Here is a 27,368-nt window from a genome sequence, read left to right on the forward strand (position 1 = left end):
ATGGTATTTTGACTGGTCGAGTTTGGATAGTTCCCACACATATTCATGCACACACACATGCAGGCATAGGCGCACATACAGAAACACACACACACAGGCCCTCCATAAACTTTCTCAGGGGATAATTTAAGGACATTGTCAGCGGAGTCGAACAATCAGTGGGCTCAGATAGAAATCCCTCTTAAGGAGCCAGAACCAGGAAACAAGAGTGTTTATTTTGGAAATGGTTCTCCTGCTCCTGCTTTATCATAAACAATAATACTCAGAAATGGTCCTTTCCTTTCCCTCCCGGTGCCAGGATCCGCATTCCTCTCCCAAAATTGTACCTCCAAATGTTTCTCTTAAATACCCAGAATAATCTCATTTTACATGTTTGTGTTTTTACTTTGAGAATCTTAACCAGAGACAAGTTAAAGGGGACTTGTTGGGGCTGTTGGTTAAACTCAACTGTTGCCCATCCAGCTTAGCTTATCTCAAAGGTATTTCCAAGTCTCTGAAAACAACCGAGTGTACAAGTCCATGTCAACTGAATTGAGACAATTCCAACTCAGGTTTAAAGTAAATCGAGTCCGAGTGTGAAGTCAAGAATTCATCTTGTGAAGTCTCAAATCTATTGAGACAAGTTTCACTCAAGTTAGAGACTTGTCAAGTCTCGCGTCCATCAAGACAGGTCTAAGTCAAGTCTCAAGTCGATCAATACAAATGCAAGTCAGGTTTGAGACTCGTCAAGTGTCAAATTTAGTTAAATATCAAGTCAAATGAGACAATTCTAACTTAAGAACGAGTCTTGTTAAGTCTCATGTAAATTGGTCCAATCCAAGTTAAGGTTCTAGTCAACAAAACAAGTCCAAGTCAGGTTTGGTTTCTTGTCAAGTTTCACGTCAATTGAGCCAAATCCAAATCAGCCATCTTGTTAAGCTTCAAGTCAATTGAGAAAATTCCAACTTATGTTTGAGTCTTATCGAGTCTTGAGTCAATCGAGACAAGCCTAATTCAAGCCTGAAGTCAGATAAAACAAGTTCTAGTCAAGTCTCAAATCTAAAGAGACACGTTTAACTCAAATTACCGTCTCAAGTTGATCAAGACAAGTCTAAGGTAGGTTTGAGACTAGTAAGATATCAAGTCAAATGAGACAAGTTCTAATCATAAATAGACTTTGTCTCTTGTCAAGTGTCTAGTCAATCAAGACAAGCCCAAGTTAGGTTTGAGACTAGTCAAGTGTCAAGTCAGGTAAGGCAAGTCGATGTCAAGTCAAATTGTTAGTCTCGTCAGTATTCAAGTCAGTCCACATCAAGACTTAAAAAGCCAAAGTCAAGTTCAAAGTTTGAGTCTTGATAAAGACTTGATAGAGACAAATCAAAAACAAATCTCAAGTCATTCAAAGTTTGAGTAATGTCGAGTCAGCGTCTTTCATTGTTTTCACTCTCTGTACGTCTGCAGAAGTATTTCCAACTGAAAGATATAGTTACCTCCATAATAGTCCACTCAGACTCTGAGAAAGGAACATTTATACCTGTCAGTGCTTTCTCTCTCTCTCTCTCTCTCTCTCTCTCTCTGTTTTTAGCTCTTTTTTTTTTAGACTCTTTATGTTTCTCTTTCTGTCTTGCCCCCCCATACACACTCCCTCACTGTCTGCAGGGGGTTGAATTGAATCTGGCCAGCATCTGGAATCGGAAGTCTGTATAAGGGAATTAGTGAATATCATGGGATACTCTGGAATGTCTGGCTTCAGATCAGACTGGAGAACTTACTGTACACGTTAGATTACTTTTTAATGGCAGCCCAAAAGGAGGCCAAGCAACATTTTAAGACGCTATTTCCACAGAATTTGGGTTGGCAAGGTATCGCTTGCTGTGAAGGTCTAAAGTTTTATGTGAGCCCTGATCTTCCAAGACACTTACAAGTGTGGTTTGCGAATAAGGATGTCATCTTAGCCCTCTTGCCCGGGTAAATCATCGTATTTGGACATAAAAACCAGCTTTAAATTGGGGTTAAAATGATGTGTAGTCAAACAAGAGGAGGTTACCAAATGGAAAAACTGACACACTGTATAAAAAAGGAAATTACATCAGCTGTAAGAGGAAAAGGATGACGACCTTATCTATGTTGCACATTTGTGTGGTCAGACTAAAATAGTTCATTCAGCAACTACAACATCAAAGCATATATTTACATTTGGGCAAAAGTGCCTACATAAAAAACTGTTGTTGTCAGTGCCAACAAATTGTAAATTTCTAAAACGGTGACTAATGGTGAACTAATGGTGATTTTACACACACCTCTCAGAGTAACACAATAAAACTCAATATCACCACACCTACAGCCTCAGATGTGACTATAAAAGTCATTTTCAACAAAAACTGAACTTTATAACCGTCATAAAGGAGGATTTCATGCAGGGCTGTTATATTAGTTTTAGCTAGGCGTACCTGATAAATTGGCAATTGTGTGTATAATGTGGCCATTTTGGGGCATTATTGCATTTATTCAGTTGATGATCATAGAGATAGATATAGGAAGAAGAACTAGGAATGTAAAGATCTATCGAGAGAGCATTAAAATGAAGAGAGTGAAGATTCAAATCGGTGAAATGTGCAATAAAACTTGATATCAATCGTGGTATTTAGGCTCAAAGACATCAGTTTGACTTTTACAAAGCAGTTTATAACCTCAGAAATCCAAAAAGGATTCTTTAGTTTGATTAAAAAATACATTTTATAATAATGATATATATTTTGTTTGATTGTTAGAGAAATAAATCTTTTTAAGTCATAATTTGTCTTAAATCTTATTGTTTTAAAAAAAAAAAAGTGAGAAAACTGTATCATGAATTCATTTAAATGAGAGTTGTGAGTGTAATTGAGGCTCAGCAGCTGTTAACACTAATCTAACTATGTGAGGAATTATAATGGGAGGTAACTTGTTGATCACAGTTGCTGTCGTTGATCCTCACCTGAGTCTTCTCCCTCCCGTCTCTGCAGGCGCAGCGTTCCTCTCATCAGGCCTCACTCCTGGCACCTGGCAAAGCTATCGGAGGCACCCCTCCCTCCCCCCTCCCCCTCCTCCATCTCCTCCCCCTCCGCCCTGCCTCCCCCGTGCCGACTCCCCTCCGCTCCCCCCACCTCCACCTCTGTCTGCCATGCAGCTCCACCCCGGCCCTTACACACTACCCTGGCACACAACTGACAACAGGTGAGCAGTGGCTTGTTTGTAAAATGTTGTTGTGAATGATTAACTTGATCTCAGGTGAAGCAGAAGGAGCTTTATTTCCATTTATGGACAAGAAATATTCAAATTGTTACATGCAAATACAACTCCAAATGTAATAACACATTTGTTTTAAGCTTTAAACACTGATTATGTAACACGAATGCATGTTAAAGAGCATTTAATAGTGTAATAACACTATATTATTATATAAAAGTTGTTGATACTGACATTTCTAAAGGAAACTTTGCATTAAAAGTGGTATTATTAATTAAATGAGCTTTAATTTGACACTTCTCACGTGCAAAACTTTCCCAGTGATGTGATTATATCCACATATATCCTCCTCTTCTGGTCATCCACTTCCTTATTGAAGCTGATGAAGTTGTCTCACTTTGACGAGACAGAAACCTTCCCAATGGGCGAGTGTGTCTATACTGTAGGTTCGAATCACACACGCTGAGACTGTGACTCGCAACGGTTGCCAGGAAACAGGTGACATCACCCTGTTGTAGTGTCAACACTGCCCACGCAGGAAGCCCATTGGTCTATTTCTGCCTTCTATTAAAACATACCGACGTGATAACCAATCTGAGTCGTTCTTCGTCCGTCTGTTCTGATTTAACGGCGAAGAAAAGTGAAATAAAACCCTTAATTTGTGTTTCAGATACACAATTTAAGACTGCACCTGTAACGTATGCGTCTGGAGATCCATAAAAAGGTCTTAAAGGTCCAGTGTGTAACATTTAAGAGGCTCTACTGGCAGAAATGGAATATAATATTCATAAGCATGTTTTCATTAGTGTATATTCACCTGATTATAGGAATCGTCATGTTTTTATTACAGTAGAATGAGCTGTTTTTTGAGCCTACCATGGAGTCCACCATGTTGAACAGCCATGTTTTGTAGCCACCGTAGTTTCTCCAACACAATTCACAGCCCGTTCTTATTCCCAGGTCGTCAAATACAGACGCAAGCGATGTTCAGTTAGTTAATCTGCATCTTAACCGGTAGATACCTCTAAATCCTACACACTCGTCCTTTAAAATGTGTTCAATCTTTGCATCTGAAAGGTCTAAAGTGGGTTCCCCTTGTGGGTTTTTGGCGAGTTAAATGTGTCAATACCAAACCTACTGGTTAATTATACTCTGGAAACTCCTGGAAAATGTCCTGGAAAGGTCCTGGAAAGGTCCTGGAAAAATGATTTCTTAAAAAGAGCGGGAACCTTGTAGTCGACTAGACTAACTGACATTTCTACTGCCGAACCTTTGAGGGTAAAATTAGGCGGCTTTGACAAAAAAACATGATGTTGAAATGCGTTGAGCTTGGATTTTGGTAATATTATGTACAAAAATAGTATTTGAGTAAGTTAGCAAATGATTCTGGAGAGCTGCTTTGGTTTTGTATGTTTAAAGTTAGACTGTTTAACTTTTACTAATCAGCAAAACAAGAGAAAGTTACAGGATAAATAATGTTAATGTCCTTTTACAGACCAGACCAAAACCAATGAACGTATTAAACTGAACAAGGGTGTTTAGTTGCTCATGTATTCAACTTTACATTTGTTAAGAGGAAGAATTTCTTATTTCTTCTTTCACAATCTAAATACAACTTTTGTCCCCTAAAAGTGTCTGTTGATTAATTGATTACACAACTAACTAAACTAACTAAATATAACGGATATTTTTACATCTCACTGTGAAACAAAGTGGAACAAAAGACTGAATTGTCCAGTCAGGTTGAATTAAAAAAAAGAAGGTGATGTAAGCTCAGCAGCCTTTGTGTTACAGTATGATCTCACAAAGCAAAACTGTAGTCCTTTAAAGGGGAAAGAGGAAGTTACCATCGTCTGTATATTGACTCAATAAAAATAACCGTTCTGTCTTTGTTTGTCATCGTTCGTCAGGGCCTTGTACTGTTCTCCTTTTGATAAGAATCGCTGATATAAGGCACCACTGTTAGATTTAATAGTCCCACATGGATTAGATAGCGATGTGTGCGCGCAAGCATGTGTGGGTCTCTTATTCCCACAGTTTTTCCTGCCTGATCTCATCATACACACACACACACACACACACACACACACACACACACACACACACACACACACACACACACACACGCCATCTGATGAGGAGGCAGCTCCCGGCATAACTCTGGACAATGGCATGTGACTCCCAGAACATGTGGACAAAGAGAGGAAGACATTCAATAAACTGTTTGTGTGAAGGACATTTTGTACAGTCTGTATCTATATATGTGTGTGTGTGTGTGTGTGTGTGTGTGTGTGTGAGTTAATCTCTATACTGAGAAAGTGTGTGTGTTTATATCTAAGTACTAAAACAAACCATGTACGAGTGTTTGAGGATCAAATACACCAGTTTTGAGTCTTCACTCATAAAATATGTGATTAATTGACACAATCCAATTAGTCTGGATACACATTTCCCATCATGCACAGTATTTATGTGTGTGTGTGTGTGTGTGTGTGTGTGTGTGTGTGTGTGTGTGTGTGTGTGTGTGTGTGCTGGTTTATCTGTGTCAGCCCTCACACTCACATGTTCCACATGATTGGACAGGAGTGACTGTCATTTCCTGTCCAGCTCCTGTCTCATTTCCTCTTTTCCTCTCAGTGTCACCCAGGTCAAATCTATACAGCAGCCTCTCCGTTCTCATTCATCGCTCACTTCCTTCAAAGGCGATTTTCTCATGCAGATTATGAACCCCCCACCCCCACTAGTGTATTCTTCCTTTGTTATAAATGGCTGGTATCTTTTATAATATGTTAAAGGATCATTTCAGTTTATACCTATGAAGACAGCCATTGTTTTCCATTCTCTTCTGTACCTGTAAATCAAGTAAATAACTCTTTAAACTGCACTTATATTTAGCCTATCACCTTCATTAAGTACTGTACACATAGTAAGAATATAGTAAGTGTGGAATAATTTCATTAAACAAAGCATGTATTTAGAAAAATACACCACATGAGCACAACTATGAACCTAAATGATTTAGGTTCTAAAATTAGATTCTGACACAGAGCGTCTCCACAGAACAAGCCAACAAGATTAGCTAATAATCCAGGACCGGCCTCAGTTGATAATTTACTTCATAGGTGCAATTTCCCCAGCAAATTTGCAATTAATCAAATTACCAAAATCAACTTCCATGCCGGTGAAGTTGGGACATTTGGTGCTCATGTGGGGTCCGTGTTCCCAGGGCGGTTGCAGTTGGCTTGAACATTCATTCTGTGTTAATGTCTGTCTGTGGTCGTGCAGTTTAAGTGCAGATAGATTAGAAAAGTCTCATAACAAATAATGTAACATTTCCTAAACTTAACACAGATGTTCACTGGATTCCTAAACTCTGCTTTTAAGTTTTAAGAGGCGTCTACTTGACTCTCAGAAACTAACGGCTGCCGAACAAATAATTTTTTTCTGAAACACAGAAGCATCACTTGTACAGTAGGTGTGACATAAACCGTGAATTATCTCCAGTAAACGGGCTAAAACATGCAAAACCACATTCTTTAACCACCAAAACATTTGACGACATAAGCAGATAATCATATTTTGATAAGAGTAAGTTGTGGTAAATACAAATGAATCAAAAACCCATCGGTTTTAAGATCTTTGCATGGACCATAAATACCACAGAAACAGCCTGAAGATATTCTGCTGGTTGTTTCCCCATACTGGTTGGAGATCAAAGCCCTTCAGAAATTTCTCTCCTCTGTAACCTCTCATCTGTCTCCTTGGCAACTTTCCCTATTGTTTGAATAAGACAGCAAAGAAATACAAAGGGTGAGTGAACACTCTTCTTTATAGGAACAAGAAATACCACAATAAAATGAAAACGTCTTTTTTTCCCCCAGCTTTAACAGATTGGATTTCAACCAAGCACAAAAACTCCTACCCCCTGCAATATGTGTCAAATATATTTTCCCTAAGCTCTCCTTATGCTGAAAACGACTCCCTGTCATTGTGTCTTATGTGGTTTTCTCCAAGAAGTTTGGATTCTTTGGATTGTTTTTCTTCTTTTTGTTTGATTTTTCTGGACTTTTTGTCCTGTTATGAGACAGAAGTAGAAGACAACAGAAAGTGGACGATGTTGTCCAACAGAGGTCATAGGTCAGATTCAAACCCAGGACTTTGTGGTTGCAGTTCAGCCTGTTGAGTAACCACATTATTTGATGTATGTATGTCATTTATTGCATGTCTGTCTGTTGTGATAGAGGGATCCCGCCTCTGTTTTTCTTGAGATTTGGAGGTTTATGCCCTTTTTCAAGTTAAAAGCTTTTTGTAGAGTCTTTCCTTATCTGAATAAAGTGTCTAGGGATAGCGAGTGGCATATGTTCTACAGATTGTAAAGCTCTCTGAGGCACATTTGTGATTTGGGGTTGTATAAACGAGATTGACTCAAGAATTACTGTATTTCTTTCAAGTATCAGTGAGTACTGACTAAAACATGAGCAGACTCTTCTGTAAACACCGTGTCATGTAATCAATTCAAAGCTTAACTGACTGGATACTGTCCAGTAAAAGGAGACAAATAAGTAGGTTTGAAATGTTTTTCAGAAAGGGGTTATCATTTTGGAATAAATCCACATTTGATGTAAAGGAGATGGGACAGACAGAATCCACAAGAGGAAGAAAGGAATGAAAGAGGAAGAGAGGAATCAAGGGATGAATTAGAGATTTTGACTCCGGGCGGTGGAAGTTGATGAGGAGGAAATCCCTCTCCGCCTTAAGAGGCTTCCTCTGAGGGTCTTTAAAAACACATGGGGCTGCCGTGGATCTTCAGCTCAGGACTGATAGAAAACAGATTCCCCAGCTGTACAGTTCAAAAAGCATGTATCGCAGAATGATATACTGTATATGTCTCCGGGGGGGAACATCGCAACTTGCCACTTGGAAATTAAAGATGACTTATTGTATGCAGTTTTTAAAAGCGTTAACCATTTTGTCAATCAAGGAGTAACATCATACTGTTTAAAGAGAAACCACATAAACCCAGGGGACATTATATGTTACTGTGTTTGATGAAATAGAATACTTTCTTTTTCAATTAATAGACTATAAAATGTCAGTGAACAAAGACAAATGTCCATTGCAGTTTGTCAGAGACTAAGACATTTTGTCTGGAGAACAGACAAATGATGTCTGTTTTTGAAACACTGATCTTCTGTCTCCTTGTCTCCACAGTGACTTGCCCTTGCAGTGGGGCCAGCTGTCCAGACCTTACTCCTCCACTGACCGAAGTAGTTCCCTTGGCTCCATGGAGAGCTTGGACACACCAACACCCACCACACAGCCGTACTCTGACTCCCATAATTCACCTGTGGACCCCACCCTCTTCAACAACAAGAGAGACTCAGCCTACAGCTCATTCTCCGCCAGCTCAAACACATCCGACTACGCGGCGGTGCCACTAAGGCCCGGTGAAGCCTGCTCCATGGATAACATCCTCCAGAGCCTGGGACCGGGTTGTCGAGGCTACCCTGTTGGTGACACCTCAACCCTGGGGAGTTCATCTGGCGATACCCCCGATGAGGCACAGCTTATTGTACACAAGTCCAGGTCGCTGACCAGGCCAAGACCAAGGCCTGTTGAGGTAAAAGAGAGGCCTTCCTCCTGCTGTTATGATGAGGAGCGGAGGGGAGGAGACTTTGAGATCATAAGAAATGGAGAAAGAGGAGCTGAGAGAAAGATGAACCCTCCTCAGCCTCCAACTAGAAAGGACAGTTTTAGGGCGACCCGGAGTCGCCCGAATATCGTCAACAAACGTTGTGCTTCTGCCCCTATTGAAATTTCCAGTGTTTCTTGTTACTATGACGAAAACAAGTCCTCTCTGAATGTTGAATCAGGAATCCATAATGGCTTCCCCGCACAGGAAGACAGTGACAAAACTGGGAATTTTAAAGAGGATACCTTAGACTCGCACTATATCCAAAGACAGACTAAAGACGTTAGACATATCAAATGTGATACTAGTGCTAATAAAGACAATTCAGAGTCCACCTCAGATCACCTCCCTGACCCAGTGACTGCCCCCCTTGTCCCCATCACTTCCTCTTCTCCTGGCTCCTTACCTGCAGAAACCTCCATAGAGGTTCAAGGGCAGTCTCATACAATGCAATCCCAGACCAAGCACTCCTCTACGGGGCTGCACCGGCACAGTGCCCCCGAGAAGCTTCTTGCTACACAGCTTCAGTTATTGCAGTTTGACAGTGAAAGCTCTTCTTTGGAGCCTTACAATCCGTCGAATCCTCCAGATCGCTCATTGTCCCCTTGTAGCAGCCAGTGGTCCCATTCATCACTCCCCCCAAGGGGGGAAGACCAAGAAGCTTCTCACAACCACCTCCACGCCCCATCAAACAAATGGGAGGGCAGCCGTTGCTCAACCCCAGGATCTGTGTTCTTGGAAGGGGATGATGATGACGGAGGTTCAAGTGAGAGGCTGGAAGGGACGGGTGTTAATGGTGGGTGCCTCCCCCCAGCTGAGCATCACCACCCTTGGGGCCGCTCTGTGAGCGTACCAGGGGACCCCACTGGATCGTCAGCCCAGGCAAGGTTGAGCTCTGATCAGATACTAGAGAGAGATTTTGAGCCTCTTAGTGCTGCTGCCAGTGTGGATACCTTACTGGAGGAGCAGAGAGTAGGGGACAAAGGAATACATGGAGGTAAAAAACTGAATGTAGAAGGAGAGACAAACATGAAGAAGTCAAATTCATCCAGGAACCATCATCGGAACCGTCGTCGTAGCGAACGATTTGCTACCAACCTCCGCAATGAGATCCAGAGAAAAAAGGCCCAGCTTCAGAGTAGCCGTGGGGGGTTGCTCTGTAGTGGGGAAACTGTCCAGGAGGAAGAGGGTCCAGACCTCAATGAGGAGGGGCCAGATCAAGACCTGCCTTCCCAGGAAAGGAGTACCAAAGTTGAATTTGCCTCACCTGTTAGTCTCCAAAATGCCAGCACCACAGCACCAGTCGAGAAATCAAACACCTCAGGTGAATCAAACCATGATATCTCGCAGACTCAGCCTCAGTCAACAACTTACACTGAAAACAACAACATATCCAGGTCTGTCCAGATTCTGGATCCAGGGTTGCCCAATTTTGGTGTTGGGATTCGAGTCGTGGAGGAACCAGCTCCTGCCGGCAAAGCACGCCGCTGGCGTTGGACTCCAGAGCATAAACTGCAACCAGAACCCAAACCAGAACCACGGTGTGGAGCCAAGGGTGAGAGGGTGTTTGGAGTCACAGGGTCACGGCACGGGGTTTGTGCCTTCACCTCCTCATCTACTTCCTCATATCGCTCGTCTTCCTGTTCTCGGATGGATGAGTCAGAAATCCTTCCATTTGCAGATAGAATGAAGTTTTTCGAGGAGACGAGCAAGGGTATAAATGTCTCGAATCTGTCCAGTCGCAGGCAGAAGAAACCCCCCCACCACCCGGAGCTCCAGGGAGGGGAGCTCAGTCAGCACCCAAACCAAAGGAGATACTCCTACCAGGGGGGACTACAGCAGGAAAGTTCCCTGCTTACAAACACTATGGAAGCTAGGAGGCTGTCTGTGAGTACCAGCAGGGAAAGACAGAAAGAGAAGGAGAGGGAACAAGCGAGAGAAAGGGAGGAGAAGGCAAGGGAGAGGCAAAAGAGGCTGAAAGAAAGGGAGAGGCAGCAGCAGGAGAAGGAAAGACAGGAGAGGGAATTAGAAATGGAGAGGGCAAGGCAGAGGGAGATTCAGCGGGAGAGGGAACGAGAGGAGAGGATGAGACAGTGGGAGAGGGAACGGGAGAGGGAGCTTGAGTTGGCGAGAGATAAAGAGATGGAGAGGGCCAGAGAGAAGGAACGACTCAAAAAAGAAAGAGAAAAAGAGCTTGAGAGAGAAAGAGAGAAGGAAAGGGAAGAAGATGCTCAGCTATCCTCACATCAGGAGTTTTATGGCAGTCCTGGCATCAAGGAAAACTTCCACAACCAGCCTAAACCTCAGGCGTTCTCCCATAGCCAAACCCAGAATCAAGTCCCGCGATCAGCTTTTTATCCAGTCAATACCTCCTCTCAGCCCCTGGACAACCGACAACCTCTTCACCAGGGATACACAGCGAGGAGCTACACACCTACAGAGGTAAGAGTGCCGCTCTCACTCTCTCTCAAAAATGCATGAAAACATATCCATGAAAACATTCTTACACACACACTGGATCCTATTTTAACCTTGCAATAACAAGTGCAAAGTGGTAGTTTTTGGTCGGACAGACTGTGTGGGCATCTCCAGGCGTTGTCTGGATGGTGCAGAGCCACAACACACAACAAGAAAGACATACAGCATTTATATGGGTCACGCAGGAGGCAGGGGTTGCCAGGTTAGCTCTCAGTAGTGGTCTGTTGTCTGCTGGGATCTGGATTATAAACTTGACTCTGTCAGGTTTATAGACAAAAAGAGACAGAGAGTGAAATGTGGGCTGAAAGAGTGGGTGTTAGTGATCCGGAGTGAGTTGAAGTATCGGTCAGTTCACTGAGAGATGGGCTAAACACGAAGAACAGGCTATTGGTATGTCCGCTTATCACTCGGGACTCCTAAATGTATGTTTTTAGATTTCTGAATAAATCAGAACTTCTTTATTTCTATTAAAGCCACTTTGTCTATAGCATAATCATTCGAATGACCCGGTTTATAGAGGGTTAGTATCCTTCAACCGAAGTGCTTGTCAGTATACCGAACAGCATCTGAAGTTTCTGGCACTTTGACCCCCAGGCTACCAGGGTGGCCCAACTTTTACTAGCACTTATTTGATGTTAAATAGCTTTTAAACTGGTCCTGTGGGATGGGCTGAAAGCAACAGTATTAATAAAGGAATTTCTATTTTCAACCAATATTCACGAGAGGCGTCAATCCTGTTGAGACATAAAAAAGTTAGCGGTTCTAATTGCATCCATTAACAAGTATGTTTACAAGCTTGTTGGCCCTCAAAACCGGTTTCCAGCAACAGGCTTGCTAGTGCTAAATAACAGCCTATGTCCCAGCAGCACTGAAACCAAGTAACGCCTTTCAGAGTGAAAGATAAACTTTGCAGCTCAGTGAAATCAGACTGCGGTTTTGGACCGAACTGAAATGACCACTGGAGACTGAAAAACTATCTTGGTTCTTTAAACCAACACCAGAAAAGGGATCGAGTGGCCACACTTGGATGTCGGAGCTAAGTGGCCGCTCGGTCCAAGCGCTCCGTGGTTAAACGGTTGGTTTTGAAGTTGAACCTCGCATCCTGCATGTGGTCAAAGTCTGAAATTCTCATTGAAAATTCAGCGAATCGTTGAAATAGCTCATGGAATTGAGAGAGATTGGGCAACAGCGGCGGACACTTGTGTCAGCGATAATAGCAGCGTTGGGTTACAACCTTACCACAGACTGATTCGAGTCTCGGCGGGGGGTTGCAGCCCCTCGTCTGAACTCTTGAAAGTCCTGTGAACTTCAACGTATTAGTAACCTCATCGTTTGACACTGAACGAAGCCGAGCTGACATTTGTTTTGGAATAAATGCATCTTCAGTTGGTTCAAGCCGACACTGTTTTGTTGTTTTCATGGGGTTTTGCCACGCTGAGGCCTCAAGGGGAACCTTGAACCTCAGCCCTCGTGTTGGGATCCTTTTTCAAGTGAAAGGTTGTTGGTTTGATAGCGGATAACCCCCGTGCACTGAATTCTTGTTTCATATCTCCCGCTGACAACGGCCAACATGTTTAATGGTAACAGATGTCCTGGATGCACTACAAGGCTGCCATAAGACTTTCTACAGAGGCAAACACATGAATATACGCTCTTGAGATGGCCAAACATTCAAACACATTTTAAATTAAGTGGAGAATTTGGGTTCATTCATTAAGTTGTTTGCTTTTATGTTCCTGTGTGTGTTTTTTGGACTGAGGGAGGAAACCGAATGTGAAAATATAGAAATGTAACTGGCTGCTGTTATTATTACTCGTGGTCTGTCTGTCAGTCGGCTCTCATTTGAGAAGCCCAGCTGTGTTTTCAGAAGTGTTAGGAAATAGTTCCGTTGAATTGTTGTTGGCAAAATTAGACGATTAGATTAGATAGTTTTTTTACATCCACAACCTCATTATATGAACATTAAATATACACTGTGATGCAATTTGCCTTTTTCTCAAAGGACATTCATTTTATAAAAGGTCAGTGCAGAAAACCTTTGCGTGTGTAATTCTTGTTAGACTCAAAATTAAGCACAATCACAGTTCACAATTGTCTTTTATAATATTAAATTACTTGTTGGTCGATAATTATCAGAGCAGATATATTATCGTCCGAAAATTAGATATTTATATTATTATGAATTATCAGGATAATTAAATTATAGCTAATAAACTTAATTTAAATTCTTATGGAAAATGATTGATAGCATTTATTTAGTATATAGTTTTTTGATGAACTTAACTATAATTTTTAATACAAAAACATTAATTTGAAGAGTCAGACTTGTTTGTTTTTGTTGTGTAAACAATAGTAATGTGACTTAAATTTGGTTAAAACAGAGCTATTGAGTATAAAATCATCCATCTTTGCTCCCTAAATCTCAGCCTTTCTTGCCATCAAGTGTCCGTAAAGGTATAAAGTTATAAAGCTATGAACTTGTTGAAACGCAAAAACGATCGGATATCTTATCGGTATCGGCCATGAGAAGCAGGTCATTATCGGTTATCGTATCGAGCATCCACAGCAGATCTTCCATACTTTTATTGGGTGTCTACATAGAGGATTAAACATAGTCTGACATTAACCTTTGTGGCTCCAGCTATTCACCAATAGACGCCAGAAGAACTCATAAATTACTTAACACCCCTTTTAAAACCCAGGAGACAATGAATTTAAAAGCAGTTGGGCCATCCAGGTACTTGTGGTATAGAGTTTATTATCACAAAGTTATCAGTTGTTACCATTGTATGGGTTTTTATGCTCTGTTGACAGCAAGTGACGGCCAAATATGTTAAACTCTCATCCCACCAGTCCAATAAAAACACCGTCTGAATGTTCAGATTTACATTGTAGACGCTCAGAAAATATCTGTACCCCCACCGGTGGCGTGTTTGTGCAGCTTATCCCCGCCTCACCGGCTGCTGCAACTCCGACCAGTAACGAGAGTGCAATGAGTTCGTACAGCTCTCCACCGATGGGGTACATAACCCGGCATTGTACAACGCGTCCTGTATCGCGGCGATTACGGACAAAGCCTCGTATTGTTACAGCTCAATGATTAATTCGGTTTCAGTGGGAGGTTTCAATAAAAACATCGAACCCCGCCGGCGTTTTATAATAATAATAATAGTAATAACTTAGCTATTGAACCTTTCAGTAAATGAACTAGTTGCTAAACTGAGTGTGAAAGTGTTGAAAGCTCTGGAAAAAAACTGGAGTTGTAGTGTAGTTACAAAGCAGCTAGTTTTAGTTTGTTTCTTCTATTTCCTGAATAATATTTATTATTAAAAAAATGTAAACTATTTTGTTTGTTGCTCGTTCTAATCATAATTGTAAATATTTTTCCATCCTTGTGCTTCGTTTTAACCCGGGCATTAATTAATCTTCGCCTCTATGTGTTACACAGAGTGCGGCAATTGTCGTGTATACATTCAAGTCCAATAAACAAACATAAAAGTGCTTAACAAAGGGACAAAAGCAGCAAACTGCATAACTCAGAATAAAATTAAACATTAATTAATTAATTAATTCAACCTTTATTTACTTCTTGGAAATACATTGAGAGAAACAAAAACAGAAATACAATATAGACAATATAAATTAAAAATAAATAACTAAATGATTAAAAATTAAGCGTTGAGTTCAACTGAAATTAAATTTAAATGGAATAAAATGCTCAAATTAAACGTAAGAATGCAACAGCAGCTCAGAGGAAGATAAAGCTGAAACAATAACTCAACACACTGACAGAAAACTTATTAACGACCATGTTTCTTATCGATTAACCGTTGTTTTTAATCCAAAACTAGAAAAAAAACACTGGTTCCAGCTCCTCAAATATGAATTTTGATGGATTATTGGGGTCTATTAAAATGTAAATCTACATGTTTCACTATTCATTGACATTTTAATAAACTATATGATTAAAACAATCACAACTGGTAGATTCATTGATAATTAAAATCACTGTTAGTTTGCAGCCCTAGAAAAGAGTGAGTGAGAAAAAACTTCCCAGGCAGGTTTCTGACATAAAACTCATAGAAAATAGAAAATGAATCCACCATAATTAACCTCATCACCGCTGAACGGCAGGGTGGAGTAACACACCGACAAGTCAGCACCAGATTGAGGCCTTCCTTCATTCCTTTGGAGTTATTAACCGGCTCTAAATGTCTTCCACAGACGTATCCTGCCCGGCAACAGGAAACGACCAAGCTCAACAGGAAGTACAGCCTGACTGAGAGGTGAGCCGCTTCCTTTAACAGCCACATACAGCAAACACAGACACGTACTGCACCATTCATATAAAAACAAGCAGTCCTTCTGTTTTCTGATGTGATTATCGTCTATATTTCTGATTTTTTAAATTTTTTCTGACGCGCACTTGCTCCATATATCTCTGAGCGAGTCCTCCGGAGACTTTAGGTGGGGTCGGAGGCCCATTGTGCACCAACGGGCAGGAAATCCCACTCAGTCATGGCTGGCTGTGATTTGACTGTAATGAGCTCTAAGTGTGTGGAGCAATCATCCATTCTTAAAATGTGACCATAATGATATGTGGTTGGATGGGGGGGGCGTAGGAAGGGGGTAGGAGGACATGCATGGCTTGTAAAAAAAGGGCCTCTACTCATATTTGACCTGAGACAGAAACAGTTCAGTGAGTCTATAAGGCACAAAGGAAACATTTACTGTAATTTAACCACTTTCTCTGACTGGTTTTTGTTTCGTAACGTGGAAATGTCTGCCTCACATCTCTGTGTACCTTCAAGGCGGTGAAAACTGTAACTTTAAAACCCACGAGTGACGGGATTCCTACATGAATGTGAACTGTTTTGTTTATTTTAATTGTTGGTTTTTTGTGTTTTCTCTCTGGTTTTAAGTGGGTGTGGCTCTTGGCACCAATCAAAGTTGATTGCATATGTTGCCATGGAAACTCCTCTAATTAAACCCCTATTTTTTAATGTTAAACTGTTAAATTTAATTGTCCTCACTTTATTTTTGATTTTTGCTCATTTAGGTTGTTGATATTTAAAGGAATAGTTCACATTAAGCTTTCTTTCCAAGATATAGAATAAAAAAAGATCAATATCTCTCATGTCTGTGCGTCAGGGTGTCAAACTTTATTAGTTTTTAATTTTTGCTTTCAATTCAGGTTAGTTTCAGTTAGTTTCAGTAAGTTTCCAGAGTGGGTTTACTGGTGTCTGTTCAGTGATTGTTTAAAAATGTTTAGTTTTAGTTTTATTAGTTTCAGTATTAGTTTAAGATTTTGTGTTATGTAATATTGGACGTATCTGGCAGGGGTTATATTTAGGAAGATCAGAGTAGGTTTAACAATAAATCCACAGTGACTCACAGTCATGTAGAAATCCCAGTTTCAAGACATTTCCTGTATGTTTTTATTTTAGTTCAGTTTAGTAAGTTCACAAAAGCGTTTCTTAGTTTCAAGATGTTTTTTTCACACCTACTTTTAATTTTTAGTTTAGTTGCTGTGTGTTATTACAGAGCTGGAGTCAGGATGTGGTGAGCTTACCTTATCTTAGCTTACCTTAGCATAAAGACAAGAAACGGGGGGACAGATAGTGAAAATGGAAAAAATACACTAATTAAACAGAATTTCTTTTATTCAATCTCATCCACAAATAAAAATATAAAAACAGGCTGCAGCACAGAGTTCGGTATCCTGTCGCGGCACGATGGTACCAGACCCGGCTGCTGTTTATATCAAGAAAAAAGTTACCCCACAAAACTATAGCTCAAAAAACTATAACCCAAGACCACAAATTGTTGTTTTAGAGATTCCAATCTTTATGCTAAGCTAGGCTAACTGCGCACTGGCTCCAACTCCATACTTTAGTTTAACACTTAAAACTCTTACTTAAGGTCTTACTGTCAGTAAAGAACCCTTCCTTCAATGTTTAATCTTTAATGTCAGATTTTAGCCTCCTTTTACGTTCATGTGTTTGTTTGTCAACAAATAAATATGTTGTTTTCTGATAACAGGGACTACCCGAGCTGGAGACGTGAGTCCAGACCCCCAGAGAGCATTAATCAGTGTCATCAGCAGCCCCACCCGGGTCGATGGGGCTCCAGACAGACGGACGACGGCCGCAACGGATACTCGTACGCTCCCCCGCCGGTTCCTCTCTCCCTCCGAGGTCGAGCCATGTCTGAAAACGACCTCCGCTTCGACAGCAGCCACCGCTGGTCGCCGTCGATGTACACCAGCCAGACCCTGAGCGAGGTGGAGGAAGGAGGACGAGACGCCGCCAGCACTGCCCGGTCAAACAAGAAGAAGACCCCGCCTCCCCCGAGACCGCCTCCCCCGAAGTGGGAGCAGTTCCACCGCAGGCGAGCGTCCCACCACGCCCTGTTCTCCTCCTCCTCTTCTACTGCTCCTCACTCCATCCCTCCCTCCTTCGACACCGCAGAGGGCCACTATCCGACTCGGCCCTCCTCCTCGTACATCCCCCCGCACGAGACGTCCAGACAGCGGTCCTACAGTCTCCCTCCAGAGAGGCAGGAGGTGTCGGAGGGCTGCCCGCGCTGCAGCTGCGGCCAAACCCAGGAGCACGCATTTCCCCACGCCTCGTCCAGTCAGAATCAACCCCACGTGCAGGAACACCCCTTCTCCCACCACGCTCCGTCCAATCACAATCAGGTGGAATTTCAGGATCGGACCTTCGCCGTTGCTCCGCCCAGTCCGATGTTCTCCAGGAGGGGCTTCAGACCGGTGGCTCCGGCCCAGAGAGAGCGGGACCCGAGGAGCACGTACGGCGAACATCAGGACAGGGTGGAGGTTATAACGGCTCTACCGCCGCCGCCTCCGCCTCCGCCGCCGCCAACGGACAGAAGCGTGAGCAGGTGAGCAAGGGCAGTTTATAGCATTGTTACATAATGTTTGATAACGTGTCTGCATCGAGGTTATTGTAGTTAACTAAAACTAGACTTACAAATCTAAACTTCACTGTAACAATAATAATAATGTACAAAACCACAAAAAATTTGGTTTTAGTCTTTGTTAAACTCTTCTAAGGTGATTACAGTGGGCTCATCCTGCTTTGCTAACCATGCTGGAGACCTGAAAGTTACAGTTTTCAGACAAATAATAATCTTAAAAATACAGGAATGTGGAAGGAAATCCTAAAACTGTCTGAGAAAACAAAAAAAAGAATTAAAAGTATTTTAAAATGAATCCTTTGTAGCTCTTACGAAAGAAAGATTCAAGTCTGCACCTGTAACCACGCCCATCGGTGATGTCACAGTGTACTGGCCACACCCCTGAGTACACGTCTACATCACTGCAGTTAAACCAGGTCAACAAACACTTCAACTGGTGTTTCACCAGAATATCTTGACGTGACAAAAGTGACCAGAACAATGAAAAAATGACGACTGAGTGATGTTTGGAAAGTAAATTTGAGTCTTTAAGCTTAAAACATTTATTAATACAGAAACTTATCTAACTTATATTTCTGTTTATCTGTAGTTTATCTGAGATGAACATCAGCCGCAGCCTCGACCAGGACAGAGAAACAGTGAAACCTCACAAACAGCAGAGACCAGGAGCCGAGTGGGAGAGGGCCCCGTCTCCCAGAGTTCATAGCGACTCAACGCTTCCACCTGTCGTAGAAAACGGTGGCGTTTTACCTCCCGAGTCCTACTTCGCCATCGACTACGAGCAGCAGCAGCAGCTCCGTATGAACAGAGGCTTTCAGAGCATCGATCCGCAGAAGATCCCCGAACCGGGAACCGAATCGGAGACGACCCTCAGCCCGAGTCCCGCACACAGCCTGGACGCGGACCTGGACGTCCCCATGGAAACGGACATAGACGATTTCCAGGAGGACGAGGGACTTCCAGCGGAGGAGGAGCCGATCACCAGCGAGCTCCCGTGCTTCGCGCTGCCGGTGACCGTCCTGGAGACGGACATCGACACCTTGCCGGACTCCGAGGCCTCGCCGTCGGGCCGGACGAGGGCGGAGAGCGGCTCTCTGGAGGAGGAGCTGGAGGCCGGGGAGGAGAGCGGCAGGGAGAGGCTGAGCCTGGAGGAGTTCTTCCCCCAGAGCAGTGAGGGAGAGTCGGGCACAGAGAGCTGGAGAGGGGCCTACCAAACCACGGAGCACAACACGGACAGCTTGGATAGGTAACGAGAGAGCGGGCGGGGGAGAGGGAGCAGCTTAAAGTGTGTGTGTGTGTGTGTGTGTGTGTGTGTGTGTGTGTGTGTGTGTGTGTGTGTGTGTGTGTGTGTGTGTGTGTGTGTGTGTGTGCGTGTGTTAATTACACAGACCATTTGATTTGTACAAGACCTAACTGTTCTTGTCACTAAGCTTATTCCCTCTTTCCCACAACCTTTCCAAAGCACCTTGCTTGCAGCCAGCTCTCCCCCCTCTCTCTCTCCCCCCCCTCGTTACAAATGGTTTATTTTTACAGACACAGGTGCCAGATGGGTAATTGCTACCACATAGAGAGTTTATTTTGTCACAGGTACATTTAAAGGACGTTAGAGGGTTTTCTTTAACTATATATATAAGTAGAGTTTATTTATTTTCTTGTTTCCAGTAAAGATGTTTTCCATACGTCTCTTTGTCCAGATAATTGATTGCGTCGCTTATTTATGTACTTTTATAATCACCGTATTTCATGGCGTCTGTTTTACTGCTAGTGTTTTATCTCTGCGTTAATAAAATACACTCTCCCCTCTCCCTCCGTTTCCCCTCAGGCGGTCCGGCGCGAGCTCCAGCTGTTCGTCCTATTACAGCACGTCGGCGGCCAAAGCTCAGCTCCTGTCGCAGATGAAGGACTTCACTGATAACAGAGAGCGGCACGAGGACGACGAGCTGACCTACAAGGTAAACACTTCTGTCTTTAACTCACCCGGGATGATCCGTCTTCACACGGTTGGTGATGATGTTGACAGAATCTCCTCCTGTCGTGCAGAAACAGCTGATGGAGAGCCTCCGCAAGAAGCTGGGAGTGCTGAGGGAAGCTCAGAGGGGACTGCAGGACGACATCAGAGCCAACGCACAGCTGGGAGAGGAGGTGGGGAGACACTTCATCGTTCATTGTAACCCCTAAAACTGGTTACAGAGCTCTCTTGCTCATGTCTATGTGTGTTTTAGAGCTACAACTCACATCTAATTTAGCATATTTCTAAGAATTGGTTAAATAAGTACTCGTTTTCTTGTAGATAAACCAGTTGATTCGTGGTTTGAGTCAACATTTAATCTATTAAATGGCAAAAAAACAGACACAAAAATGCTCCTTTCAACTCCAATGAGCTCACACTGATGTTTTTAAATTGCTAATATTGTACAATTAACAGTCCAAACCCCCCAAAAATATCAAATTTCAGTCAAATTCGATCAACACAGCGGCAAATCTTCACATTTTGAAAAGCTTAAATGTCCAAAATATTTCTGCCACTGTTATTGAGGGATGCAAAATGACCGCATTGCCAACAAGATGCTCTCAGACCCCCGTTTGATATGGTCCGTCCGTCTTGTCTCCTCAGGTGGAGAACATGGTGGTGGCGGTGTGTAAGCCCAACGAGATGGACAAGTTCCGCATGTTCATCGGCGATCTGGACAAGGTGGTCAGCCTGCTGCTGTCGCTGTCCGGGCGGCTGCTGCGAGTGGAGACCACGCTGGACACACTGGACCCCGAGACGGAGCACCACGAGAGGGTGAGGAGAGGGGGTTAGTTTTAACATTTTAAATGATATTATGTTTCTAAGTATAGACACAAAACATCACTCTCTTGTCTCTCTCTCCCCCGTCCTCCCTTCTCTCGCTGCCCTCTAGCTCCCCCTGCTGGAGAAGAAGCGTCAGCTCATGCGGCAGCTGTCCGAGGCTCAGGACCTGAAGGACCACGTGGACCGCAGAGAGCAGGCCGTCAGCCGGGTGCTGGCCCGCTGCCTCTCCCCCGAGCAGCACCGAGACTACAGGTACAACTAAATACAGCTTTATAGTCCGTTGTGGTGGACGTTGAGTATAAAACATACTGAATAAAGGTTTAATGAAGGTTCACAGCAATGGATTTTTATCTAATTCCAGCTTCGATAGGATTTATGATAAAGCTCTAGTCTGTGGACGTTTTTGGAAGAAGGGAAGCTTATACCGACAAAGAAGTAAATGTTTTATTGGCCACAAAATTTAGAAAATATATAAAAGATGTAAGATGAAGATACTGAGCTCTAACAGGGTTAAGAGAATAGTTTTCCAGTCATGGAAACACCTGGAAATTGGTTAAAATGACCAAATATCCTGGAAATTAACTATGTTGTCCTGGAAAATTTGAATTGGATTCTACTAGAACACCCAAGAGAGCGAACACAGTGTCCCATAATCGCTGAATCATTGAAAAAACTCCTGGAAAACTCCTGGAAAATGTCTTGGAAAAATGTTTTTTCTTAAATGGGAACCCTGTGTAAGATGGAGGGCAGCTGGTGTGACGTTAATGCATCATCAGGACTGCACTCAAACAAACACAGTTTAATATTTAAGATCCTGAACTTAACCTTAAAGAATATCCTTCCTTAGTTAGAGTTGTAAATGAATTAATTAATGAAAGAACAGACTGAATAATAAGAATCTAAATGTTTAAACCTGCAACTGCTCCTTTTTATAAAGTCTGAATATTAATTTGAGCTCTTATTGTGAAGGACAGACGGGATAAACATTCAACACAGCGTATAAACAACACAATAAAACTAATAAAATACCATAAATATAAAGGATAAACTGATGTTTTATGTCTGTTTTCTTTCCCTTTCGTAGCCACTTTGTGAAGATGAAGGCCGCCCTGCTGGTGGAGCAGAGGCAGCTGGAGGACAAGATCCGGCTGGGAGAGGAGCAGCTGAGGGGGCTGAGGGAGAGCCTGGGGCTGGGGCTGGGAATTGGTATGGGAATGTCGATGGGATACGGACATTACTGAAAGAAACGCTGCCGGAAGAGATGAAGAGGCGGGGGGGGCTACTTAAAGGAATAGTTTGACATTTTGGGAATATATTAGATGAAAAGATACCACTGTCATGTCTGTACACTGTCCAAAAGTAATACAAATCTCTAAAACTCACTGTTTTAACATCTCTTTTTGACTTCCTGGAGTCTCTATGCTAAGCTAAGCTAACCGTGGCTTCATATTTAGTGTTCCAAGATGTCAAACTATTCCCGTTACAGCACGTAGATCCAGAAGTTCCAGGACCAAAAAACCACCCAACGAAGGCCGAGACCAAAACCGGACGAGTCCAAGGTGGAGGTCCAAAGAAAAGACTGGACTTTGGTGCTACAGAAGTTTGAGCGTGGACTCACAGAAACCATAAACGAGAGACTTCCAATCCGATAAATCCTCCAAAACACTTATCCAGAAACCATCCTGTCAACACAACCGTGTTCAGAGACGATAAAAGGAATTTTTCTCCCAAATTTCATCCAAGTAAAAGAAACCGAGGGGAGGAAAAGGATTCAAACTGAGGTTGTAACTTCACTAAGAATGTAAAATAAAGCCTGATAATAACCACATTTTTACTCCAAGGGTCACAAATTATACCTTCCCGCTTCACATTGTGTGCCTGAAAACATGTACTGTAAAACTAATGACACTTATTCTAAACCACACTACGTTGCCAAAGACATTTTGTCACTGAGACGCTGCTTTATTTTATGTTTTCTTTTTGTATTTAAAATCTCCTGGTTCAGAGAATCGAAGGAGACACTAAGAAACTGTGTTTTATTTTTTTTTTTCCCCGTTAACAACACTAAAGTCCCAGTAAGGGAAGTTTTTTTTTTTTTTTGTATAATCTTGTTATGCTGGCTGACACAACTCCGCGTTCAGCAGATACATAAACTGTATTATCGATCATAATATCAGCATATCACATCACTTTATTACTGTAATGTTACCGCGTGTGAGTTTGAGACTCCACCGACTCGTTATACTGTCACATATTAACTGTTATGTACAGAAGACACTTGTGTTTATAATGTATACGATGTGTATATAGTGATTGAGCTTCGTGAAATGACTGGAATCGGTTGTAAAAACAAACAAAAAAACAAACAAAAAAAAAAAAGATTGGTTGTAAAAGATGAATGAGGAGAGCGGGAAGAGTTTGACGTTTACTGTATATTTTTTAAAAGGGGGTTCATATATATTTTCTGGAGATTGAGCTCGTCGAGCGTTAGACGAGAAGATTGTGTCTGTAGCAGGAAGTATGAAGCTACAGGCAGCGACCGGTCTTCTCATCTGAATTGTGTCAAGAAAGCAAAGTAATTAACCCAAAATAAAATAAAAACTATTTTCTTTATCACTTGAGTAAAATTGTCCCAATTTGGGATAACATTAACTTTTCCTGAAATTGTTTTTTAAAGATAATTCACCACCATCATATTCCATTTTAAAATAACCGCTACCTGTTTTTCTGCTCTTAGATTCCTTGACAGCTTTTGATTTGTGATGTTTCCAAAGTCCTAAACCTCGGACGGGACACGTTGTACACAGTTAAAACAAACTGCAGCTCGACAAGAGATTGGGAAGGATTTTGAAGAGGAAATTTTTTATATTTTGGTTGTTGAAAGTTAAGTGAAAACACAGACACCTTTTTTTTATCAGTTTGATCAACTTAAACTTTAAAGTTTTCCACTTATTTTTCCTCTTTTCTCAGATGAATTCCTGCAGTTTTAATCCCAAACAAACCCGTGAACTTTTAAAAACGTCCACATATACTCTGTCCTGTTCTGTACATATTATGTGTATTCTTGTACTATAACAGCCTTTTTTTTCTAAAACCGACTGGAAACTTATTGACTTGACGAGAGAGCGAGGAGAAACGAGTCGCTTGTCGGACCAGTAAGAGAGAATATTTCTTCTGTTCGTGTTTTTTTCTCATGTAATTCTGATTTATTACATTTTTTTTTTGTTGTTGTTGTAAAAATGCATTACAAATTTTGTAACTGCAAAAAAACTCTCCTGTGAGGGGAAAAAAGTACCATAAATAATAATAATAGTATTTTAAACTAAGCTTTTTACGTCTCCTGTTGTGATTTATATCCTCGTGGGTGGACGAGTCTCTTTACGCCGTCTGGTTGTTTGAATGTGGTGGTTGACGGTTAAATAAATACGGCTGAGGGCAAACGGAGGTTGACGGATGATGAGTGGACTCTGCGGGAGCTTGGAGAGATGTGGTGAAAAGACTCATTTAAAGGGGGGAAGTTAGTGGACTGTGGCGGTGGTGGTGGGGGGTGTTCGGCTCATTTAAAACATATTGATGATCCTGTGGTGTGTGTGTGTGAGTTTAAACTCATTTTACTACAAAATAAAGTGGTAAAAGTCAACTTAATTTATCCTCTGGGGTGGATTTAATTTAAAATATAGGAAACAACCTCAGTAAAATCCAACAGAAACTACTATAAGTAACTAAAATACCTTTAAAAAAGAACTACACAACATCAAACTAACATTGTATTGATAAATCTATAATATTCAGTAAACTATAGTTTAAATAACAGGTTAAAAATGAACATTATCTACTGTTTATAGACGTATAGAGGTAAACGTTCACTTAGTATCTCTGTATTATTACTTACAGTGAATACTTGTATCACTTTCACCTGTTTTATGTTGTTTTCTTGGCAAGAATAGGCTCCTATAATAAACGCAGGCAGCTAAATTAACTGTTAGGAAGAACCCAGGGAACTTCCAATATGGATTATATTCCTCAAGAGTCTGGCAGTTTTTAGCATCAAACACTTATAAAAACATGTTTTTTTTGCTGAGAAATGTACTTTTTTTTTTGTTTTTAGGGTGGGATCGAAGAACAGAGGACTGAGGAAAGCAGCTAAAGTGCAAAATGAATGATTGTATATGAGTGAAGGGAAAAGGAAGTGAAGAGAAACAGGCCTGCGCTGAAGCACCGTGGGAGGCAGGGTGGAGGAATGTTGACGTTGGGGAGCGAAGGGAGGGAAGATGAACGAGAGGGAGGCGAGCAATGAAGGGAGAGTTAATCATATCTGAAGACGTAAAGCAGGATGTATCGCCTTGTTAGTGGCAGTGAAGTGTTCACATCTTCTAGCAGCTGTCACTTAAAGTATTAAAAGTGTTTTATTAGGATTTTCTTTCTTCTTTTTTAAACTGTAAGATAACTTAAAAATAAAAACATTAGTCTTTTTATGATGTCTGAATGATATTTATATATGTTTATGTTGTATTCTGTGCCCTTTTTACATTTTAAGACTCTTTGGGGCACTTCAAGGCTGGATTACTGCAACTCTTTATTATCAGGTTGCCCCAATAAGTCCATTAAAACGCTCCAATTAATTCAGAACGCTGCAGCACGAGTACTGACAGGAACTAGAAAAAGAGATCACATCTCTCCTGTACTAGCTACTCTGCATTGGCTCCCTATAAAATGTAGAATTGAATTTAAAATCCTCCTCCTCACCTATAAAGCTCTTCATGGTCAGGCCCCTTCATATCTTAAAGAGCTCATAGTACCCTATTACCCCACTAGAACACTACGTTCTCTGAATGCTGGGCTACTTGTGGTTCCTATAGTCTCTAAAAGTAGAACAGGAGCCAGAGCCTTCAGTTACCAAGCTCCTCTCCTGTGGAACCAGCTTCCAGTTGTGGTTCGGGAGGCAGACACCCTCACCACTTTCAAGAGTAGGCTTAAGACATTCCTCTTTGATAAAGCTTATAGTTAGGGCTGGATCAGGTGAGTCCTGAACCATCCCTTAGTTATGCTGCTATAGGCCTAGACTATCGGGGGATTTCCCATGGTGCACTGAGCTCCTCTCTTCCTCTCTCTCTCTTTCTGCACTCATTCATGTCCCATTAATGCATGTTACTAACTTCACTTCTTCCCCGGAGTTCTTGTGCTTTCTCGTCTCGCAGGTTCTCATGGATCCTGGTGGAGCCTCCTGCCATGGTCCTGCTTGACTGCCATTGCCATTTTTGTGTTTCTGTCTCTCTCTCTCTCTCTCTCTCTCTCTCTCTCTCTCTCTCTCTCTCTCTCTCTCTCTCTCTCACCCCAACTGGTCGAGACAGACGACCACCCACCTAGAGCCGGAGGATCTGTCCTAGGTTTCTGCCTTTTAACAGGCAGTTTTTCCTTGCCCTTGTAGCCAAGGTGCTTGCTCATGGTGGTACTGTTGGGTCTCTGTAATTAATGTTAAAGAGTTCGGTCTAGACCTGCTCTATTTGAAAAGTGTCCTGAGATAACTTCTGTTATGAATTGGCGCTATACAAATAAAATTGAATTGAATTGAATTGAAGGTTTTCATTTGACCACAAGGTGTCGCCCCTTTACACACAATAAAAGCTCCCAGAAACTCAAACTGTCTGCAGTCAACAGTCATATTACAAATCATATGTATGTATAAATAAACTTGTTTGGATTATTTACCTCTCTAAAACCATTACTACTGTAAATATAGATTTATTTCTCAAACCTAACCTTTTAAAATGATTAAATATATATTTGAAACGTTAATATATCTATAGATATATAGATATATAGATATTTATAGCACATTTAGGGTTCATTTATAGATTTTTTGGATTATTTACCTCTAAAGCTATATTCCTGCGGAGTTGATGACCGAGTAGTCGAACTGCTCCACTGACCCAGTTGGAGAAGCGTCGATAGCTCTGGACTCGATTGCTTTCTCCTGACGTGCAGATGTTTGTGTCAAGGCAGCCGCGACAAGGCAGTCAAACCGGAAGTCGAGCGATTACGCCTTTCAAAATAAAATAGTTCACGATTGTATATTTTTTTTGCCAAATAAGCAACGATTTAATGAAACACGCCGATGTCAAAGCGAGTGGAATTAACGTGGCATTAAGCTCTGACGCTTAAAAAAAATGTCCCGTTTTAATGTTTTCTGTACGCTGACTAACACTAACACCAAAACGGAAGTGGTACAACCTAACGTCCGCTAACTTCACGCTTTCTAAA

General features: G+C 41.8%; 1 protein-coding gene and 1 long non-coding RNA gene across 2 annotated transcripts in view; one reads left to right on the forward strand and one right to left on the reverse strand.

Annotated features, from left to right (window-relative positions):
• The window catches only part of shroom4 (shroom family member 4), a 70,490-nt gene extending 46,057 nt beyond the window's left edge, over positions 1–24,433 (forward strand). Inside the window, 11 exon segments of the mRNA XM_051400414.1 lie at positions 2,982–3,036; positions 3,038–3,192; positions 8,416–11,338; positions 15,599–15,660; positions 17,417–18,277; positions 18,903–19,559; positions 20,136–20,265; positions 20,354–20,455; positions 20,928–21,098; positions 21,217–21,359; positions 22,192–24,433. Of these exon segments, the coding sequence (XP_051256374.1) occupies positions 2,982–3,036; positions 3,038–3,192; positions 8,416–11,338; positions 15,599–15,660; positions 17,417–18,277; positions 18,903–19,559; positions 20,136–20,265; positions 20,354–20,455; positions 20,928–21,098; positions 21,217–21,359; positions 22,192–22,348 (5,416 nt within the window). The 3' untranslated portion in view covers positions 22,349–24,433.
• LOC127363705 (uncharacterized) lies at positions 20,624–27,363 on the reverse strand. Its single transcript, XR_007884925.1, has 2 exons — positions 26,981–27,363; positions 20,624–21,068 (listed from the first exon to the last, which is right to left on the reverse strand). It is a non-coding gene; the product is annotated as an uncharacterized LOC127363705 (long non-coding RNA).
• Positions 27,364–27,368: the final 5 nt, after the last annotated feature.

Source organism: Dicentrarchus labrax, unplaced genomic scaffold (genome assembly GCF_905237075.1).
Source record: "Dicentrarchus labrax unplaced genomic scaffold, dlabrax2021, whole genome shotgun sequence".
NCBI classification, from domain to species: Eukaryota; Metazoa; Chordata; class Actinopteri; family Moronidae; genus Dicentrarchus; species Dicentrarchus labrax.